This window comes from Varanus komodoensis, unplaced genomic scaffold, assembly GCF_004798865.1.
Source record: "Varanus komodoensis strain SLA01 unplaced genomic scaffold, ASM479886v1 scaffold1, whole genome shotgun sequence".
In the NCBI taxonomy this organism is placed as follows: Eukaryota; Metazoa; Chordata; class Lepidosauria; order Squamata; family Varanidae; genus Varanus; species Varanus komodoensis.
In genome coordinates this window covers 98748557-98768698 of record NW_025335268.1, presented here as the reverse complement: position 1 = coordinate 98768698, position 20142 = coordinate 98748557, and the positions used below count along the sequence as shown (strand labels likewise).

The following is a 20142-nucleotide window of genomic DNA, read 5'->3' as shown; positions in this document are numbered from 1 at the left end:
GTATCATGTTACTCTATAGTCATAGGTACATTTTATGTATTTTCCCTTGCCTTTATGAATGATCTACTTAAATTTCCTATTCCATGCTCTATATGTTCCTACTTAATTGCTTTCTGCTGCTAGCTTGTCTCCCATTTTCCTGACTAAATCGCTGTAGAAGTCCTGGTATGCATTCCACAGTTGTTGTCTTAGCTATACCAAGAATCGAAGTGGAGAATGGACAGAAGACTTATCATGGTGACCCAGGTTCAGAGCCATACAGTCATGGAACTCATAGGAAGACATGCTGTAGATCATGAGTCCTCAAACTACGGCCTGTGGGCCGGATCCAGCTTGCCATGCCCATTTATCTGGCCCGCCACAGGTTTTGGACTCGCCGCATGCATCTGTGGCGAGGCGCCGGCTTGCTTACAAGGAGATCGTTTTGGACTCACTCAGAGAAAATGATCCCTGTGCACGCCTGCCCTCGCCACGCACATGCGCCCGCTGTCTGCACCGCCTTGGTGGCCCGTACTCATCGCCAGCACCTTTCAACTGTTCAAAAAGTTTGAGCACCCCTGCTGTAGATCTTTGAAATACGTATTTCTGGTGAGCTGCTCCTAGATTGGAGAAACGTTCTCCCCACCCCACCCAAAACAACCCTCCAGCAGAATCCTCCACAATCAGCCCATTATTAGAAATGCTCATTGTGGGATAACATGGCCTATAATGGCCCAAATGGTGATGCTGTGGACTGAGATATAAGGAGGCATGAAAATGTAGAGCTATCTATATAGCAAGGAATAATTTTGTTAAAGCATACATACCAGGATTCCTGAAAAGCTCCTCTCTTTTACTTCCAACAGAACATCTATTTCTTGTGCTTTTTCTGTCAGTCACAAGAAGTTTGTCATTAGCAATTCTTTCGGGAACTATCCAAGTTAAGCATTGTGTCAGCTTGCTTGAAGAGTGCTCTTAATTAAAACTGTTGTCAGACAGGATTGATGCACTAGACCAAAGCGAATAATTAACATGCACTTCTTTGCAATCCCCTAGTTCAGTTCCCTTTTGATATTAAAAATGGGTCAGTGTCTCATGGGAAAAATAACTTTGGCAGCTAATTCCTCCAACTGCTAAAGTAAGGTTTTTTTTTTTTTTTTTTTTTTTTTACAATTCAGGCCAAAACTGTGGCTGCTATCTGAAGAGGAGTGCTTCTAAGTGTTTTGATTCCTGTACAAACCCAAATAAACAACCTTAATGCAACTAACTTGCATGCTTCTCATGCTTCTTTATACAAATATGTCTCCTTTTATCTATTTTTCTCTGCTCAGATGGAATCAGAAGCTGGTCCAAGCTCCAAATCAATCAGAAAAGCTTTCACAGAAGCAATCCAGGTATTGCAGGAAAAGGGTGTTATTTTCCAGAAATCACAGAATCCCAAGAATCTGTTTTACGTAAGTTTCTAAGGCCTGGATCGTACATTGTATGGTTTATAAATGATGTATAAACAGGTTAAGCCCTTACCCATGTAGCTTTACACACACCTTATCACAATTGAATATGCTTACCATGTGGAGCATGTTGCTTGCATGCTAATGTTATTTGCAGATAAGCCAGCACTGTTAGAAAGTGCACTTTAAGATGGTCAGGTGCCCCTGGAGTGCTTCTATAGTTATGGGCTTTATCAGTGCCATATATAAGCTGGGCCAGAGAATAGAAAAGAATAAATGGAAACCCTGGAGCAGAGCAATAGTATGTTAACACCAAAGACTTTGAACAGTGGGATTGTTTTAAATTAAATTCTTGTAAGCTTGAAATCACTCTACATGCTGAAGATACCCTGGAGCAATCATTTCCAGTAATATTTTATTTGTAGTAGTCTCTCACTGTAGGCCTGGCTCTCATGTTTCATGTACTATAATATACATTACTGTGATTTAGGGATCTTTCCTTTTTTTCTAGGTAACAGAACAAGATAGAGAATTGCATAGAACAACCCTTGAAGTCCTAAGAGCTGATTGCAAGAGGCCAAAATGTAAGTGTGGGCAGCTCTTGATCACATAGTTTCATATGTGATCAAGTTACAAATAAGTAATAATTGAATTTAAATAGGAAAATGTATCTGTTACACATCAGAGCAAAGTAACTTCCATGGGAAGGTGAAATTGACCATTGTTACACAAACAAGAAAGGGTTAGTATATCTGCCTTCTCTCTTGTTGTCATGTTTGCTTTCACTTTTTCTTGGTTTCTGTAAGGAAATAAAACTATTTTTAGTTCACTCTGAATCCTGTTCATCATTGTGAACCTTTTAGAAAATATCTGCAGGTTTAGAGGACATGCTATAAGGTATAGCATCTGCAGAATGAAATCTAACAATGGAAGTGTTTAGTGGTGATCCAGCACCTAAGTGAATTGTCTCAAAGTGCTTGAAACCTTTTTCTGAAATCTGCCACCTGTCTGTTGGGGCAGCTTTATACCTCCTGGAAAAATAAAACTGGAGCTGCACCAGCCTTGCATTTGTTTTCCTTTTCAGAAGGGTTATGCCAGTGTTCTCATAGTAAAGTAAGTGCTAATGCAGTACTGGGCTAAAATATTTTTTTTAAAATTAAAAAGAGTTCAAAAATTCTGCAATAAGAACTACCAGCAACATAGACAGTGTCTGATTCAGGGTAGTCCAACATGCAGCCTGCTTGTGTGCCACATGCAACCCCAGATGCCTTGTTCTGCTACTCAGATCCCCCAGTCCAGATCCTAGTGATGGCACAGGCATAATTGCAAAGAGCTTTCCCAAGGCCACCAGCCATTCCCGCTCAGTTCCTGAGCCGCAGGTGCACCTTTGCAGTTGCCAGCAGGAGTGCGTGGGGCATAGTGCAGAGAGTTCATCCGCTCAAGTACAAGAAGGTCAGTGCGCCAATTTCAGGAAGGAAGGAGGGACTTGGGTGGGTTTCTGGGTAGGAGAAACAGGGAAGCAGACATTGTGCTTGGACTCTGATTGGAGAAGAACCTGCCTGTGATTTCTGCAGAGATCACAGACCCACAAAGCATTCTTTTTCATTCAATTAGGTTAGCCAACTCTGAGACCTCATACCAATTTTTCCCCTCATTTAATGGTTAAATATACTAATTGTGTATATTAATATATGTGAACACTTCAATTTACGATATGGAAATGTAATTCTTTGTGCTACCCTGGGTTTCATGTCGAAGTCCTCATGCGACCCTCAAGGTACAAAAAGCTGAATCACCCTGGTCTAGTTGGTGTTTATAATTATTACATAAAAGAGTATATCCCTTGATCAGAATATTGCTGGTTGTAATTCTGGTGAAGGTGCACATGTATTAGCAAGTACAACAGGAAGAACCCCTATGTAAAACATGACAAGGAAGGAAGTATATGTATCATTTGCCATAAGATGGAAACAAGAGCACTTTGCTTCTGTAACTTAATTTGAGAGTGCCATGTGTCTAAAATGTGGCTTAAATAATTATATGTAAAAATGTATGGGTTTTGATTGTACAATGTATGCTATGAAGGTTAGTTTGTTTGGCTTGTTTTGCTATGGTTGAGATCATGATAGAGATCCCCAGGTTGTTTCCAGCTGGGACTATTCCAGGATTTCTTAATGCTTTTTGAACCTGAAGGGTTTCATCAGTGTGTATGTATATGTATGTTTACTTGCTTTCTCCTTGAAGAAGAATGTCTAATCCTGAGGAAATCAATTGCCCAATGTGTGGCAGGAAAGTCAGCTGAACCTTATGTCTACATGAAGAATTCATTTCCTGCTTGTAGAAGCCAAAGGATTAATCTAGCTAGTGTGTGTTGGTAGGAAAGATTCCTGAAAGGAAAGCACAGGAGGGGATGCTCCTATCAAGAGGTGCTCCTATTAACAAAAGCAAACTTCAGATGTGTCTGAGTAAGCTGCTAACAGGCAAACTAGACTCAAGAACAAGAAACTGGAACTCTTTCTGCTTATTCAGATCTGATTTCCTCTTCTTGGAGGCGTGTAAGTGTACACATACTTCACGGTGGATGAGCATTTCAGAGCTAGTACTGGAGTTGAAAACAAAGACTGAATGCAACCCATGAAGTACACAGCCGAATATTCTTCTTGAGGAACTAGAGGGGCAGTGCAAAAGTTTGGATGCAAGACACATTAGCAATATGTGAATAGTTCATATTAGCTGAATATATGAAACAATAAAAAACAGTTGTGACTTGCAAGGTAGTACCTTGTGTGAAAAGTCTGCATCTATTGTGGGATTCTTCTGTTTCATTGAACGCATCCAATTTTTTAAAAATGCACACACAATATAGTTCTGCCTGTCTATTCAGTGCTGCATTCTCACTTTATTTCTATAGATGCTGAAAAGGGCTGCCACCGACGTCACATTCTCAGTTGTATTCAACAGAGCTACAGCCCGTATGTTACCGAAGCTGTGATCTGTTGCCTCCTGGACTGGTTAGAGGCTAACAGTGATGTTGTCACTACAATGGAAGACTATTACACAGTCTTTTAAGGCAAGGGATATCATGGACTTCTTAAACCATATTTTATCCAATAGGCAGTAAAAATAGCTTCAGCACCAAGGATTCGGTTCTGTTCCTATTCTGTCTTATCTAATTTAGAATATGCTGCATGATTATATTCATGTTTTTTTGCTCTATGCCAGGTTTCAGAATATGTAATTATTTTTGAAACACTCCCATCTGTTTCTGATCTGGGTTGTAAACACATCTTTTTAAAATAGGCAAAGTTGTCATGTTACAAATGCTTTCTTGAAGTTGAGTTGGAAACAAAGAAACTTTGAATCAGCCTTCCTAATTCAGTAGGCAGGTGCTGCCTAAAGTGGTGAGCGGTGTGAATGCACTGAAGTCTCCTTTCTGTGATGTATTGTGCTGTCTCCATGTCTTTTATATTTTTAAGCCTCTGGTTGTTGAATTGTGCAAAGTTTCGTTCATGTTCTGTAAACAGTCAAATGTATACTGTTCATTAAAAATACACAAACTTTGGATCTCATACTGTATTAAAATCCCATTGTTCCTATCTCTAAAGAGATGGCTTGTGAGTAAATATTTCAAGCCACATGGTACCTTTCATGTTTTGTTTAAATAGCAGAATATGTCCAACACTGTTGGCCCACCTGAAGAATATTTTGAAGAATATTCATCTGTTTTAAAGGTATTCTTGTCTTTTACAGAAAGTGAGGCATCCCCCCTCTTGCTCCCAGTGTGACATACCATGCTAATACTTGCAGTTTTCCCAACTTTTGTGAAATCTTTCTTCTTTCTAAAAGATTGAAATACTTCTGCTACAGTTTAGGTTCAACAAATCAGTAGGATGTACCCAAGGAGAGAGTGTTGAACTATCAGGTTCAGATTATGACTATCCATCATACATCTGAGAGGTGGATTTTACCCCTGTCCCAGAGATTTGATGTGCATTAGGTAGTGGAAGGAAAAAACCAATGAGAGACAATCAAAACAAGAGTCCTAGCTATAACAGCTGCCCTTTTGCCCTCAGCAAGAAGGCTGCCATTTTCCAAACTTTAAACAGATTGCCACAGGAAATATGGCATCATTCTATTCAGATAATGCTATTCTAGGGGATATTTCCTAGGCTGTAGTCCTTGCATGAGCTTCCTAAATAGAACACACTTAGAAGCAAGAAAATAAAAAGGGGCAATATTGAAATATGCTTGTGTAAAAATAGGTTTGAAAATGGAAGGGGATATTTCTGCTTCCAATTGAATTCTGTGTCTGGAACTACCACAAGGAAGAATGCCAGTTTCTTCTGCAGAAAAGTGTGTGTGTGTGTGTGTGTGTGTGTGTGAGAGAGAGAGAGAGAGAGAGAGAGAGAGAGAGAGAGAGAGAGATGTCTAATCCTATATATAAAAAGTTGCTTATCTAAAACACTGCATAAATGCTCAGTAGAATAAACTTCAGTTCCAGTATGCCCTTATCTTCACTTTAATAAATAAGAATATGTTGTCAACATGAGCCTTGTCTCTCTCCCTTCTCTACCCCATATTCCTACTGTGGGTGGAATGCCTCATGATCCATAAATGGCCTTGTTTGCATGTATCCTTATGGCAGGCCTCCAGTAGATAAGAGCCTTGTTCCAAGCTATACTGCCTGTCAAGAGCCTCTTGTTTGCTCTAGCACTCTACAGTTTTGTCAAAGGAAATTCCTGTGTGCCATTCCAGCTGCCACGTGGACTTCCTTGTAAATGCATGACCATCATGCCCACACGTGTGAAACAAAGCCAGATCTGCAGTCCTTTTGGTATATGGCAGACCTGTTAACCGCATAAGCATTGAGTGCCTTTGTTTCTTTGAAATACTTCTGCCTTTGAGTAGTCACTGTTGAGTAGCCAGTATCTTGCAGTTTGGTACCTGTAGTTTATTAGAAGCTGAGAGGACGGTTGCGGGGGGGGGGGGTGGCTTTCTTTTTTGTAATGTTGCAATGTATAGATTTTGTTAAATCTGTTCTGTTTGGTGGATTGTCGGGTGTCTTTGTTCTGCTGTCTGCAAATTGACTTTAATAGATTTTTTTTTTTTAATTTCATGATTTTAATGAATAGAAAGGATGGCTATGCAGTAAGTGTTTCTACTCTTGAATCTATCAGAATATTGCAATTTACAGAATTCCAAATGCAGTGCCATGCACAGTTATTCAGTGACCTAATTATATTTCCATTTTTTAAAATCTTTATTTTTTCCCCACACAATATAATAGGAAAGGGGACATAGGAAGGTGCCAAGGGTCAATCCACAAATATAGCACATGAAATCAACATTTAAACATTCATAAAAAGTGATAATCTCATTGGCTATAATCTCATCAAAACAATTCAGTTCTCAGTCAGACAATTTTACTGCTTTAACTTGAAAAGAGTAATTACATTTATAAAAACTATATTTTCTTTAACAAATTGCTCATAATAAGCTTTCCATCTGTGAGTAAATTCTTTGACTGGCCTTCTGTTAATGTAGTTAGTTAATTTTGCCCATTATTGTGTAGTCAGCTAACTTGTTTTTCCAATCCTCGACAGTTGGACAGTCTTCAGCTTTCCACTTTGAAGCAATTATCACTCTTGCTGCTGTTATCATGTATTTAAATAACTCTGTCATAATCTTTGGAATAGTCTCTGGTACAATACTAAATAGGATATTCTTGGCATTCATTGGAAAGTTAAGTTTAGGTATTTTCTGCATTTCCTATATATCTGCTTCCAAAGTCTTTTAGTTCTATCACACGTCCACCACATATGGTAGAGTGTCCTATCTTTCTCTACATTTCCAACATTTTCCATTAAAGTTCTCATCCATTTTCTGACTATCGTTTGGGGTAATATACTACCAAAAATACTTCATATACCAGTTTTCTTATAACGTTAGCTGCAATGATTTTATATCTTTCATCCATAAGGCTTCCCATTGATATGATTGTATTTCTTCTTCAAAGTTCTGCAACAGCTTTTCATAGATATTTTAATTTGTTGAGTTTTTGCATCATGTTTAAGCAATAATTTGTAAATTCATCCTTGGAGGTGAAGTTTTTGATGTTTAATTATAGTTTCAAAAAAAGTAAGATTGTGTTTTATGTTTTTTCCTGATTGAGTTTCCCCTTTTAATCTTGAGACTAATTGATAATAAAGGAACCATTCTATATTTTTCCTTCATCTTTTATTTTTTACCACAACTTGATTTGTCCTTGTTGGTTGGCCATGTCCCCATATGTTACAGTCTTTATTTTTCCTCAAATAGAAGATCCCATGTATAAAAATCTTAGCAGGTTGCTTTGTATAAATTGCCTAGATCCAGTTCATAGATCTTGAAAGACCAAGAAACATTATCAAAGGCTTTTTCCACACCTAGGAAAATAAATGCTACTTTTTTCTTTTTCTTAATATAGTCAATAGCATTGATCACAGCAGACATCTTTCATTAATGTATTTGGTATAAATCTGGTCTGGTCTGTATGAATTTGTTTTTCTATACATTTTCTTAATCTTTCAACCATTATTAAAGTAAAAAGTAGGTCTACATTTAGTAGTCTATAAGACTGGCAAAGCAGGATCATTGCCTTCTTTATGTATCAATATTATATAATCCTGTTGCCATGATGAGGGCAATGATCTCTTATTTTTAATTTCATTCATTACTTTTTGAAGTGGTAGTATTAATTTTTCCTCTACCCACTTATAATACATTGCAGAGAAATCATCCAGTCCAGGTGCTTTATTTTTATTTTTTTTAATCTTACTTTTATCTTTAAAAAAATCTTTTTATAACTTGCAAGATTTCTTGAATGGTGACTGTGCTATCTAGTGTTTTTCTTTGATCTGGTGTGAACTTGTCAATGAGCTTATTGCTCCATTCCATCTTCTGATGTTAAGCTTTTTTTTTCTTTTTACAAATTTGAAAAGAAATTTTGAACTTATATATTTTTTTCCACATGAGTGATTTCATTGCCCCTTTTTTAACCTGTTAATGATCTCTTCTCTATTTCTCTTTTGAGGCAGTATGCTAGATATCTTCTAGGTTTATATACTTGTTCAAAGTGTTTTTGTTTTAAGAAAATTAATTTCTGAATTTCCTCCATCTCAGTCAATTCTAGTTGGATTCTTAATTGTCTGAGCTCAGTTAAGGTCATTTTGTCTGGAGACTTCTTATGATGGTTCTCTAGTATTTGAATTCTTTTGTGGAGATTTATAATTTGTTCCAGTTTTTCTTTTTTTGTCTTTGAGCCCATTGCTATTAGGTTTCCCCCTCCTGTATACTTTACAGGCTTCCTACATTGTAGTTATGGAGACATCGTTTCTATTATTCAGTCTAAAGAATTCTTCCTGAAACTGACTTTTTGGTGTGAGAATTTCATTAATTTGCAGCCCTCCCCTCCTAAAAGTTAAAAAAGGAAAAGAAAAAAGCCTGCATGACTTGGAGACAGTCTACTTTGGAGTCCGCAAATCAGATTCCTAGGAATCCTAAAGGAACGCTTGCACCTATATATGCCCTCCCGCCCCTTGAGGTCAGCAGCAGATGCCCTCTTCCGGGAACCCTCAGTGAATGAGATTAGGAGGGTGAGCACCTGGAGGAGGGCTTTCTCTGCGGTGGTGCCCCATCTATGGAATGTGCTCCCCAGAGAGGTCCGCCTGGCGCCGTCGTTATTTGTTTTTCAGCGCCAGGCTAAGACCTTTTTTTTTTAACTTATTTTAACTGTTAATTATTTATTAACTAGGTTTTTTTTTTTTAGCCGAGAATGCACTGGGGGGTGTTATTTATTGTATAATTTTAGTATTTATTTTATTACTTCTGTATTTATTTATGTGTTGTGAGCCGCCCCGAGGCTTTGTTGCGATGGGGCGGCATAGAAATGTTTTAAATAAAAAATAAATCCAAACTCATTTTAATCTGTTGTGGATTTCTCTGACATCTCTACTAGGCTTACTGAAGAATCTTAGCCAGAGCAACCTTTTTGTTTTTCTGCTGTGAAAATTTAAAACTATGTTCCAACTTCTCACTTGTGTTATTTTAATACCAAAAGGGCATATTAAAAATATCCTATAACCTTAATGTTATAGTGCTAAGAAATGTTCTAACAACCTCTTCTGAAAGTTCTTCCAGGGGGAAAATGGACTCATGGTATGCAATAGAGACTTTAGAGGTAAAATAGACTTTAGGTTATCTAGTTTAGAAATCCTAATAGGTGGATATGATTTATTTGTCTTGTGCTGCTACTGTATGCTGTTAAATAGATAGCCACAGTGTGGTGCTGTTGAAGCAAACTTGAACAGTAGATGGACTATGCACTGTCTTCCTTTCTTTATGTATTGAAAGCTTTAACCAACTGTTTTAAATGGAATATATATTATTTCATGGCCAGGTGAATGACACATGGACATATACTGCTTAGAAAGCTGAATAAGAAGTCAATAATGGAAAAGGGATTAGCTGTAGCTAGTGAATCAGCTGTTAGGCATATCCAAACAAAAAGTAAATTAATACTGATCATTGTATTGTCACTTGTGTAAAATCTGTAGTTAAGCTGTGCTTAGGGGTATATGAACTTTGTTAAATACATTTTTTGCTTTTTGCAGATTGTCAAGTTCCTCTCAGCTGCTTGTTGATGGAATTGGATTTCAGATTTAGTCTATGGGGGTAATGCATATTCTTGTCAGTTTTTTAATATTTTGTATTTTTATGATTAAGTTTGTATAAAATTACAGAAAGTAAAAAACAAAGATTTCCCAGATGCATAGAATCTGCAAATCAGGCAAAATTGGTCAGCTGCAGAATCTGCAAGTGGGGTATCCAGAACTTATTAGAATTCATTTGTATCCAATTTATCTGATATCTCTAATCCCTAAAGCCAAACAGCCAAATTTAGAAGTGCAGCTAATTGGAGTTTGAAGCAAGCACAAAATAGACTCAGTTCTAAGCAGAAACTAGCAAAACAGGGGAGGAAAACAAATATAACATTTGGTCAGGTAGCTCAGACTGCTGAAGACCAGGTCTAAAAAGGTATGTCAAGTACTTTGTTTCCTAGATTACTGCATCACTGCTAGCACCAGATTGTAAACTTGCAGGGGACATTTGAGTAATGCTAGATATTTTCAAGAGACTGCAGGTGGTGCAGTTGTTTAAACTGCTGTGCTGGTTGATCAAAAGGTCGCTGGTTTGAATCTGCACAATGGGCTGAGTTCCCATTGCTCTGTCCCAGCTCCTGCCAACCTTGCAGTTCGAAAGCATGCAAATCCAAGAAGATAAAAAGGTACCACTTTGGTGGGCAGGTAACAGCGTTCTGTGCACTTCGGTGTTTAGTCATCACCCAGCCACATGACCATGGAGATTGTCTGCGGACGAACACTGGCTCCGGCTAGGAAACGGAGATGAGCACCGCCCCCTAGAGTCAGGCATGACTGGACTTAATGTCAAGGAGAAATCTTTACCTTTACCTAGATATTTTCAAAATTTTTGCAATGCCTTGAGCTTTTATTCAATCAGTTGAAATCTTTTCACTGTATTTCACTAAACTCAGTGCTTCTGAAGGAATCTCCTTAATAATGCAGGAAATATAACTAAGGTGCATGGTCTTGCATAACAATAGATTCAGTACAGATGTATGTATATTGGCTGGGTGAAAGAAATACAACAGAGCTGGAGTGGATTGTGTGACCATTTAAAATGGATAGCTAGTTAAATTGATAAATCAAAATTAATAGTCATGTATATTCTAGTTTTTCAGTCATATGAGCACTTAGTTCAGTTAACTGGGCCCTATGGTTAAACAGGCCCAAACCTGCATATGGAAATAAACAAGCCATAATGGTTTAATTCTTACAGGGACATGTAAAAACAAGAATTCATAGAGAGAGAGAGAGAGAATGTAAAGGTGCTGTTACCTTGAACCTGCTGTATTGTGCCTGCCTTTGCTGCTAGAACCCATTTCTATGTCCCTTTCATTCTTACTGTATAATATAATAAGATCTCTCAGTAAAAATAGCCTCTGTGAAACTGGCACAGCAAAGTCTAGGCTGTCCTTGTTTATTTTCTCTTGGCTATTTCCTGATCATGTTCTCAATTTACAAGTCAAGAAGTTTGGGGACTTACAAGCACTGAAGAGGCCACGTGGAACTCAGAGAGAAGAGGGGCTGTTGGCTCCCTGACATGCAACAACACTGGTGATCTGGAGAGAGCTAAGATAAACCAATTCAACTCTCTGGTGGGTGCTTTCATTTACAAATGTGTTTTTTTTCCTATCCCTTAATAAAACAGTTTCCCCCCAGAATGGAACATTTAATTGAGACATCCACACAGTTGAAATGGTAACTTGACTGACCTTCTTATTAAGGCTGGGACATTGGATCTCTTTCTCCACCTTCACTCATCAAGAACTGCAACCACTGTGCTGTGGGAAGGGAGTGGGGGGCAGCAGGGAGTACCTATCATTCACATTTAATACTATTAAAAGCAAACAAAGATAATTTTTCTTGGTTTCTTCCCTGCATATGATTAATATGGTAATGCATAAGTTATAGTTGTGCATACTATGAAAGTTTTACTAGATTAGTCAGTGCTCCTAGACTGTGGTGCTAATTGGTTTATGTATGGATTTCATTTGTACAGGATGAGAGAGATTTGATGATAACTAAAGAGCAACTAGTGTTCAGCTGGACCTTCTTCTAAGTAGACGTATATAGGATTACACTGTAAGGCTGCAATCTTGTACAATATGCATCAAAAGAACTTCCACTTAATGGCACATTAGGCATGCAGTGTGTTTTCCTGTAAATTCACCCATTAATACACCATTCAGCTGTCATCTTGTGTATACATACATGTCTTCAAACTGACCTGAGGAGCCTCTCTGTTTGTCCAGACATTGCTGGGTCATGTAAAAATATTCTAAATTTGTGTGTAGGCAATATCTTCCTGAAATCAGTTATGTACCATCAAGTTGTCTCCACCTTATGGCAACCGTATGAATGTTCTTCAAAATGTTTTGTCCTTGGCATCCTTGCTCAGCCTTGTAAACTCAAGGCTGTGACTTCCTTTCTGGAGTAAATCCATCTTATATTTGTCTTCCTCTTCTGTTTTCAACTTTCCCTAGCATTATTGTTCTCTCTGGTACGTCCTGCCTTCTCATGATGTTCCCAAACTACAATTGTTGCCTATAGGAAACTATTCTGTTTCTGTATATGCTTCCTAACAGTAGCTTCTTGCCCATGATACAAGTACAGATCAGGACAAGGAGATGCTGAGACACATCAATTTCTTTTAGACCATGCATTGTTTCTCATGGTCCATGCAATCAAAGGCTTTGCTGTATAGACTGATCTTTTGAAATTAACAGGTGCCCTCCATATTTGTGATATGTACTCCAGTGCTGCCTCTTTTTCAGAATCCAGCTTGAATGTGAAGCATTTCTCATCCATATATGGTGAAGTTCCTTGTTTTAACACCTAGAGCATCACCTTGTTAGCATGGGAAATCAGTGCACTAGTCTTGTAGTTTCTGCATTTTTTTCCTATTGGTTTTCTTTATTGAATGTTCCCAGTCTGTGGGCCATTGTTTTGTTTTCCATATTTGTTGGCATTAGTATTATGACAGTCATGTGGAATCTGGCTCTCTTCTGCTCATCAGACGTCTATTTATTTATAACATTTGTATTCCGCCCAATTGTGCCACAGCACCTCTGGGTAGCTCGCAGTCGTGAGACAAAACACAATAAAAATAATTACAACACTTGAAAATACAATGTTAATAAAATACAGATAAAAATATAAAACAGAAGGTTGAGTGGCATTAACAATTTAATGAAGGTCTTCGCCAGGCACCAAAAAGAGTACAAGGAACACACCAGGCAAATCTCCTTGGGGAGAGCATTCCAGATATGGGGAGCAGCTGCAGAAAAGGCCCTCCTCCAAGTGGCCATCCCTCACACCTCCCTAATGGATGGCTCACACAGGAGGGCCCCCTGCATAGATCTCAAAGGCTGGGTAGGCACATGTGGGTGCAGGAGCTCCTTAAGGTAACTGGGGCCTAAGCTGGCTTTCTGTGTCAACACAAGCACATTGAATCGGGCCCAGGTCACAATTTGTAACCATTACAATTCTTTCAGTATAGGTGTTATGTGGGTCGCTCTAGGAGCTCCCAACTAACCCAGCAGCCCTGTAATTGCCAGACTGTCTTCAAGGGCAGCCCCACATAGAGAGCACTGTAGTAATCTCTTTTGGATGTTACCAGTGCATGGGTGACTTCAGGCTCTGTCTGTTGAGCTAGGGAGGAAGCTGATATATCATCTGCAGCTGGAGAAAAAACCCCTGAACACTGAGTTTATCTGATATTCCAGGGACAAACCTGGGTCCAGGAGCACCCCCAGAATGCGGACTCTGTCCCTTAGGGGAAGTGCGACCCCATCAAGGACAGGGTAATGCCCCTCTAACCTGTCAGATGACCCCCCTACTAGCAGCACCTCTATTTTGTCAGGATCGAGCCTCAGTTTATTGACCCTCATCCAGTCCATTATCAGGCTCAGGGCCCAGTTCAGGATGGAGGCAGCCTCACCTGAATGAGATGTGAAAGAGAGGTAGAGCTGAGTAGCACCAGCATATTGCGGAGTCCTCCAGATGTCCTCTCATTTTAATATAGATGTTAAGGCACATGGAGGACAGCACTGAGTCCTGTGGTACCCCATGACGCAACCGCCATGGCACAGAGCAACTGTCCTCAGAACTACCTTCTGGACCCGGACAGCCAGGTAGAAGCAGAGTGGTGGTGCCCCCAAACCTGGCCAGCCCTAGGGGTGTGCTCAGCCCTGACTTTAGGAAGTGAGCTGAGCCAAAATGTTCTTAAACACTCTCAAACTCTAACAGAACCTAAGAAACTTCCTCCACAACATGTGCAGCACATAGAAAACCACAAATCACATGTGCAAGAGGGACTCCATTTGTATAGCATTTCTGGAGGCTCAGCTCCTGGCAGGTAAAGCCACAAATACTCAGTGCCAAGACAGACTTACAGATGTGAGAAAGCAGGCCAGAGACTAGAAAGCAAAACTGAGAGAATTTAGTGGATTCCTACTCAAGTCGATTTTTCATACATTCCTAGTTGATAAATTCTGTTAGGATTATGACCAATTCAGTCTCTGAACTTGGAAGATTTCTGTTGGTATTCTATCTACTCTGGGTGCTTTATTCCTTCCAAGTGCTTTCAGAGCAACTTTCACTTCACTTCCTAATCTTGCAGGCTGTTCCTCATACAAATTGTCTTTGAGATTGTCTTTGAGTGTCTCATCTTTTTATCTCTTCTGTACAATATGTCATATATTGGTTCCACCTTCATTTTATATTATCCTAATCAGAAAGATGCTCCTCTGTTGGTCTTTCAGCATTCTTAATCTAAGGTTTGAATATCTCTTTGATTTCTTGGAAGGGATTTCAACAGGGATTTCTTGGAAGGGATTTTTGATTTCAGCAACTATTGTTGGAGTTAAATGACAATTAAGTTGATAAGTTTTTGGACAATTCTGATTGATATGATTTGGTCAGACTTTGCTATATAGCCCTTTGCTTCCTCAGCATTAGAGCCCATGTATTTCTTCTGAGTTTGTAATTTTCCAGAAAAAACAACAACATTTTCTGTTTTCTGATGAAGATGTCCCATTCCAGTCCACTTTAGTTAGCTCACATGGAATATTGTGATCTTGAACCATTCTGGGTTTTTTGCTTTATGGTTTCCAGTTTGCCTTGATTCATCCTTCTCCAATTCCAGTTGTATGTGTTACATGGCATGGGTCTTTGCTTTTGCCTCTGGGAATGCCAGACTTCCTTTTGGCTTTGAGTCATGTCATTAGCAACAGCACTATTCTTGCTTGTCCTTTGCTCTTCCCCAGTAGCTATGTGAATGCCTTCTGACCTGGGAGTCTCATCTTCCAGCACCATCCCTTGTTTGATTTTGAATGGTTTCATCATATTTTCAAAGTGCCACCTTCAACTACTGCTGCCGATGATGAAGGGGAAACAATCTGTAACCTACTTCACCGGACTGGAAGATACGAATCTTTCATACTGAAATAATCTAATAAAATAAGGTGTGTATCTCAGAGGGGGAAATCAGCTTTATTAGTCTTGAGCCTTTGGAACTGAAAAGACTTTAATTATATTTTTATCTTACAAATATTCACACCTTTAGAAGTGGAAAAGACTTTAATTATATTTTTATCTTACAAATATTCACACCTTTAGAAGTGAAAAGACTTACCCCTCCCTCTCTCTCTCTCTCTCTCCCTCTCTCTCTCTCTCTCTCACACACACACACACACACACACCATTCACATATTCCCAGCCTCACACGCCATGTTCATATATTGTATGCTTACGCATCCATTCCACTAATGGCAAGGAGCCAGTGTGCTAGCTCAGTCATTGTTTCCCTATTATGAATCCTTTTTTCCTACATCCCCATGGTATGTAACTGAACATAGGCGGCTCTTTTCACCATGTATGTGCTAAGATGCAATGCAAGGTTCCATTTGGAGAGTCAGGCTTGTCTAACTGCCATGGACTTGGCTGTGTCTAGAGGTGGAGGCTTCCCAGTCTCAGCTGCAGCCACACACTCTGTGCATCATCTTTAAAGGCCACTTTCAGTGCCAGTGGAGAATTTTAAACCCCTAGTTGCTATACCAGAGCGGGGTTTATGGGGCTGGGGCCCCCAACCCCACACATCACTCCTCCAAGTCATTCAAAATTAGGCTTTAAAAATCTTCCAGTAGTGCCAGTGGGAGCTATGTTGTAAAACCTACATAATGCTTGAGATGGGGGGAGGCAAGTGGGGGGAGAAAGCATTCTGAGCCCTGGACTTGGGCATGGTGTGAAAGTATTTTCTTTCCCTCTGATTTGCTAGGTTTTCAGACTCTCTTTTTCCATATACATGGATGGTGATGGGTCTCCCATTAAGTTCCCTAGAAGATAAAAGGGGTTTCAGTTTGGAGACCTATTGAACAAGGCAACATATCTTTCCCTGCCTCTAGATCTTGTTGTCTGCAGCTTGTGGAAAGTGCACTGTCCATCTTAAAAGTCTTCCAAATTATCTTTGTATGAACTGAACTGGAGGGAAGGGACTATTTTCTAGTTTAGTAGATTCATTTCCCACATTTCCTTCAAGGAGTTCAAGGTTTCCACATATATAGGTCTCCCCATCCCAGTTCATTTGATCTCTGCTCACAACAACCTTGTGAGTCAATTAGTCTAAGAAATAGTGACTAGGGCAAAATCATCGGCTTCGGGACTGAATCGGTATTAGAATCAGGATTTCTTCAGTCCTGATGGGACAATGTGTGGGCCTGCAGAAGATCTTGGACTGCAGTGCCTATTAGCCTACCTTAATGGCTTTAATGACTGGAACTGATGGGAATCATCACCCAACCAGCATGGGGAGATCTGCAAGTTTTTTTCACCACCTCTACTCTGGACTTACTACTATGCCACTCTGATTCTGTAGGGCTAAACTGGCTTTCCTCTTGATCCATAGTTTGAGAAAATAAAATAATATGCTTACAATATTTTGACCAAGAATTGGAGCCAAGAGATGGCATTTTGTAGAGGAAATCTCAGTTTTGTAATGTAATATGCTGTTTTTGTGATGGGGGAAAAATCAATGTTGAAGGGGGGAAGGGGAGAAACCAAATATACTTTTCAGTTTAAATCAGCTCTACTACCTGGCTATAAGGCACCAATGGACAGAACTATTTACATTTTCTGGAGATGGATACATATTGCCATGCTTTCAAACAATGACAGTCACATTGGTTATCATGCAGTGCAACCAATGGGAAGGAAGCTCACCTGTAATTAAAAAAAAAAAAAAATCCTGTGACAATCACCTCATGAGCTGAGTTGGGAACTGGCAGTAAACAAACATTCCATTGTAAGATCTAGCAGCCCCTCATTTTACAGCACTTTCCTCAACATTAACATAATCTTTCAGTTCTACAGTTGGTTGTGAGTGTGTAATTGTTAGCACACATTTTGGTACCGAAGGAGTCTCAAAGATGCCATCTACAAGATTTTGAAATGCTTCAGTTTATGATGTACACCATGTAATCATTTCTTCCACTAGAAGAATATTCCATGGGTGATAATCATGGCTGTGAGTATACCTTTGTGTGTAATTTGCCACAGTAATTTGGCAGTTGACAGTGAGAGGTACATGGCTGCCATGGGGATGTGAACTATTGCAGTACAGAAACAAAACATTCATTCCACGGAAAGCTAAAGGGAAAGTAACTTGCCCAAGAACCTTAGTTAAAAGGCAAGGTGTGATATATGATGCCCAAAACAATAAAGCCACTCCTTTACGCTGCTAGACTTCTGCTCCAGTGTAACATCCATCTCACAGAAGACAAGTTGTTTCCCCAAATCACCTCTAAATAAAACACACCACCAGTACCCACATGCACACTCCATCCTCCCCACACAGGCCAGTCCTCCACTTTTTCTTCCTCCATGATCCCTAAATTTCGTCCTTCCACTGAGATACAGGTACAGCAGCTCACTTGCTACCTCCACTCCTTTTTCTTGGAATCCACATGCTGACAGCATCCAGTTAAAACAGTTCTCTCTTCTCTCTCTGATGACCCTGTCAAATTAGAACTGCTCTCTGAATTCTGAGCACTGGGGGGAAGAGGGAACAATTCTACCGATCTCTCTTCTCTCTGCTGGCACTGATCATTAGAAGTGTTATTTCTCTTCTCTCATCTTCTTTCTTTAAATTCTGCTGGCCAATTGGGATGGAAAAAGAGGACTTGCAAAGACTATTGTGATGAGAGTTAAGTGAAATTGGTGGCCATTATAATTGTCCAAGGCAGAGGGTGTGGAAGGCTTTTTGGTGTTCTCTGTGAGCACACTGGTGCCCATAGCCACTGCTTTGGAAACTCCATAGGGTCTGCCTGGTCGCTGCCGCCATCATCATCATCATCATCGGATTTCTATACCACCTGTAGCCAAAGCTCTCTGCTAGCTGCCATGACTGAAGCATAGAAATGCCAAAAGAGTTTGTGATTTTTCCCATTCAGTGTACAGAGCTCAAGTTAGTGGGATTCTGAAAGAAAAGAGTTGAATGAATGCTGATACAGCACCACCTCAGCCCCTCATGAAAGACCTGAGACATGGTCTCCTGTGTCCAGACCCTTACAAAGTTCCTTACAAAATGAGTGCTACATTTTCCCACTGTCCTATTGCGAACTTCAAGTCCATTTTCTGCAAAGTGTTTGTATGCAACAGGACTTCCTGTTGGCTTCTTGTGATCATCTTTTTGCTGTCATTCAATAGGAACCACACTTTGCATGGCATTTACACACGTGGGATGGCTCCATAAAGTCAGTCATGAATCTCCATAGGGTTCTTAATTATGTTCTCTCTATGTCTGGCTCCCACAAACAACAGGACAGTTCAGAGTTTTCAGTTCTTGGGCATGTCTAATCAGTACAAGCTGGAATCCCTAAGCCATTCTCCTAAGTATGCTAATGCAGAAGTACCACATGACCATCAAAGGTAAACATGAAGTTGATACTGGATGGGGTGGAGAGTGGTGTTTGACAATGGCAGCAGTTTATAATCTGTCATTAAAGGATTCCCACTATAATCTCACTGCTGCTAAGTTTACTGCAGAAGATCTAGCATCCTAAGTAATGCAGGACTTCACTAACAGCTGTTTCCTTCCTAGGGGGGGCAAATAGTTTCAGAATGGGCCATAGTAGGGGGCAGGATAAAGAAAATCAACCCCCTCTACCCATGCTGTTACTATGAGTTGCACAGCTCCTATTTAAAAAGAAAATAAGGAAACGCAGTACCTGCATATAACATACAATGTGGTTTGGTCATTTATTGCTTGTCTTGTTTTGTATTACCTATACTGTTCCATTCTCAAACTAACCCTATATATCAGTGGATTAGAACCCAGATGACTTGTTTATGACAAGTGCATGCATGATACTGCACAGTTCCAATGTTTAAAGCCCTACATGACTTAAGAACCAAGTACCTGAAGGAAAGTTCTTGTACATTTCCCTGGAAGGTCTGCTGATATAAAACAAAAGAACAACTACACTTGTTTTCATTGTCTTGGGTAATTCTACCCTTTGGAAGGTAGATTATGGAAGGATCAGTTCCTTGTTCTGTTGCTGTTTAACCCTGCTGCCTGGGATAGAGAAAGGTATGTTTTTTTCACTTTGCTATCCCTTTGTCATGTAGGTGGTAAGTTTTTCCCTCGATAGCTCAATCCTTACTAGCACTAGGACCTCCATGAAATTTTACTGTCTTGCAAATATAACTAGCTATTGAAACAGCAACACTGGAGTCTCTGGGAACATAAATACATTTGCTGTGCAGAACACCCAAAGACTCTGCATCTTAAAAGGGAAATATGAAAATTCTGCCCAAGATCAAATTAAAAAGAAAGTTGATAATTACTGGAAACTGGTGGAAACTTGAAGGGAGCCAGCTAAGAGCTTTTTCCATTTCACTCACCCCAACTACAGGGGACAAGCTGGTGATTCTGAGCTCTCCCCACTAGTGAGCAGGTTCCTGCTAAAGGACATGTGGTTATTTGAATGGAATTCCCCCTAGGACTGCATATTGTCTCTGGGACATAAATACTG

The 20142-nt window shown here is 39.6% G+C and overlaps 1 protein-coding gene across 5 annotated transcripts in view; it reads left to right on the top strand.

Moving 5' to 3' along the window:
- Positions 1–10637, top strand: part of STN1 (STN1 subunit of CST complex) — a 35287-nt gene extending 24650 nt beyond the window's left edge. For 4 of the 5 annotated variants that reach the window (XM_044438187.1, XM_044438148.1, XM_044438158.1 and 1 more), the window contains 3 exons: positions 1311–1433; positions 1942–2014; positions 4342–4999. In XM_044438187.1, coding sequence (XP_044294122.1) covers positions 1311–1433; positions 1942–2014; positions 4342–4499 — 354 coding nt within the window. In that variant the 3' untranslated portion in view covers positions 4500–4999. Of the gene's footprint in view, positions 1–1310; positions 1434–1941; positions 2015–4341; positions 5000–10081 lie in introns of those variants that run through there. The other variant, XM_044438167.1, reaches the window with a different exon arrangement.
- Positions 10638–20142: the final 9505 nt, after the last annotated feature.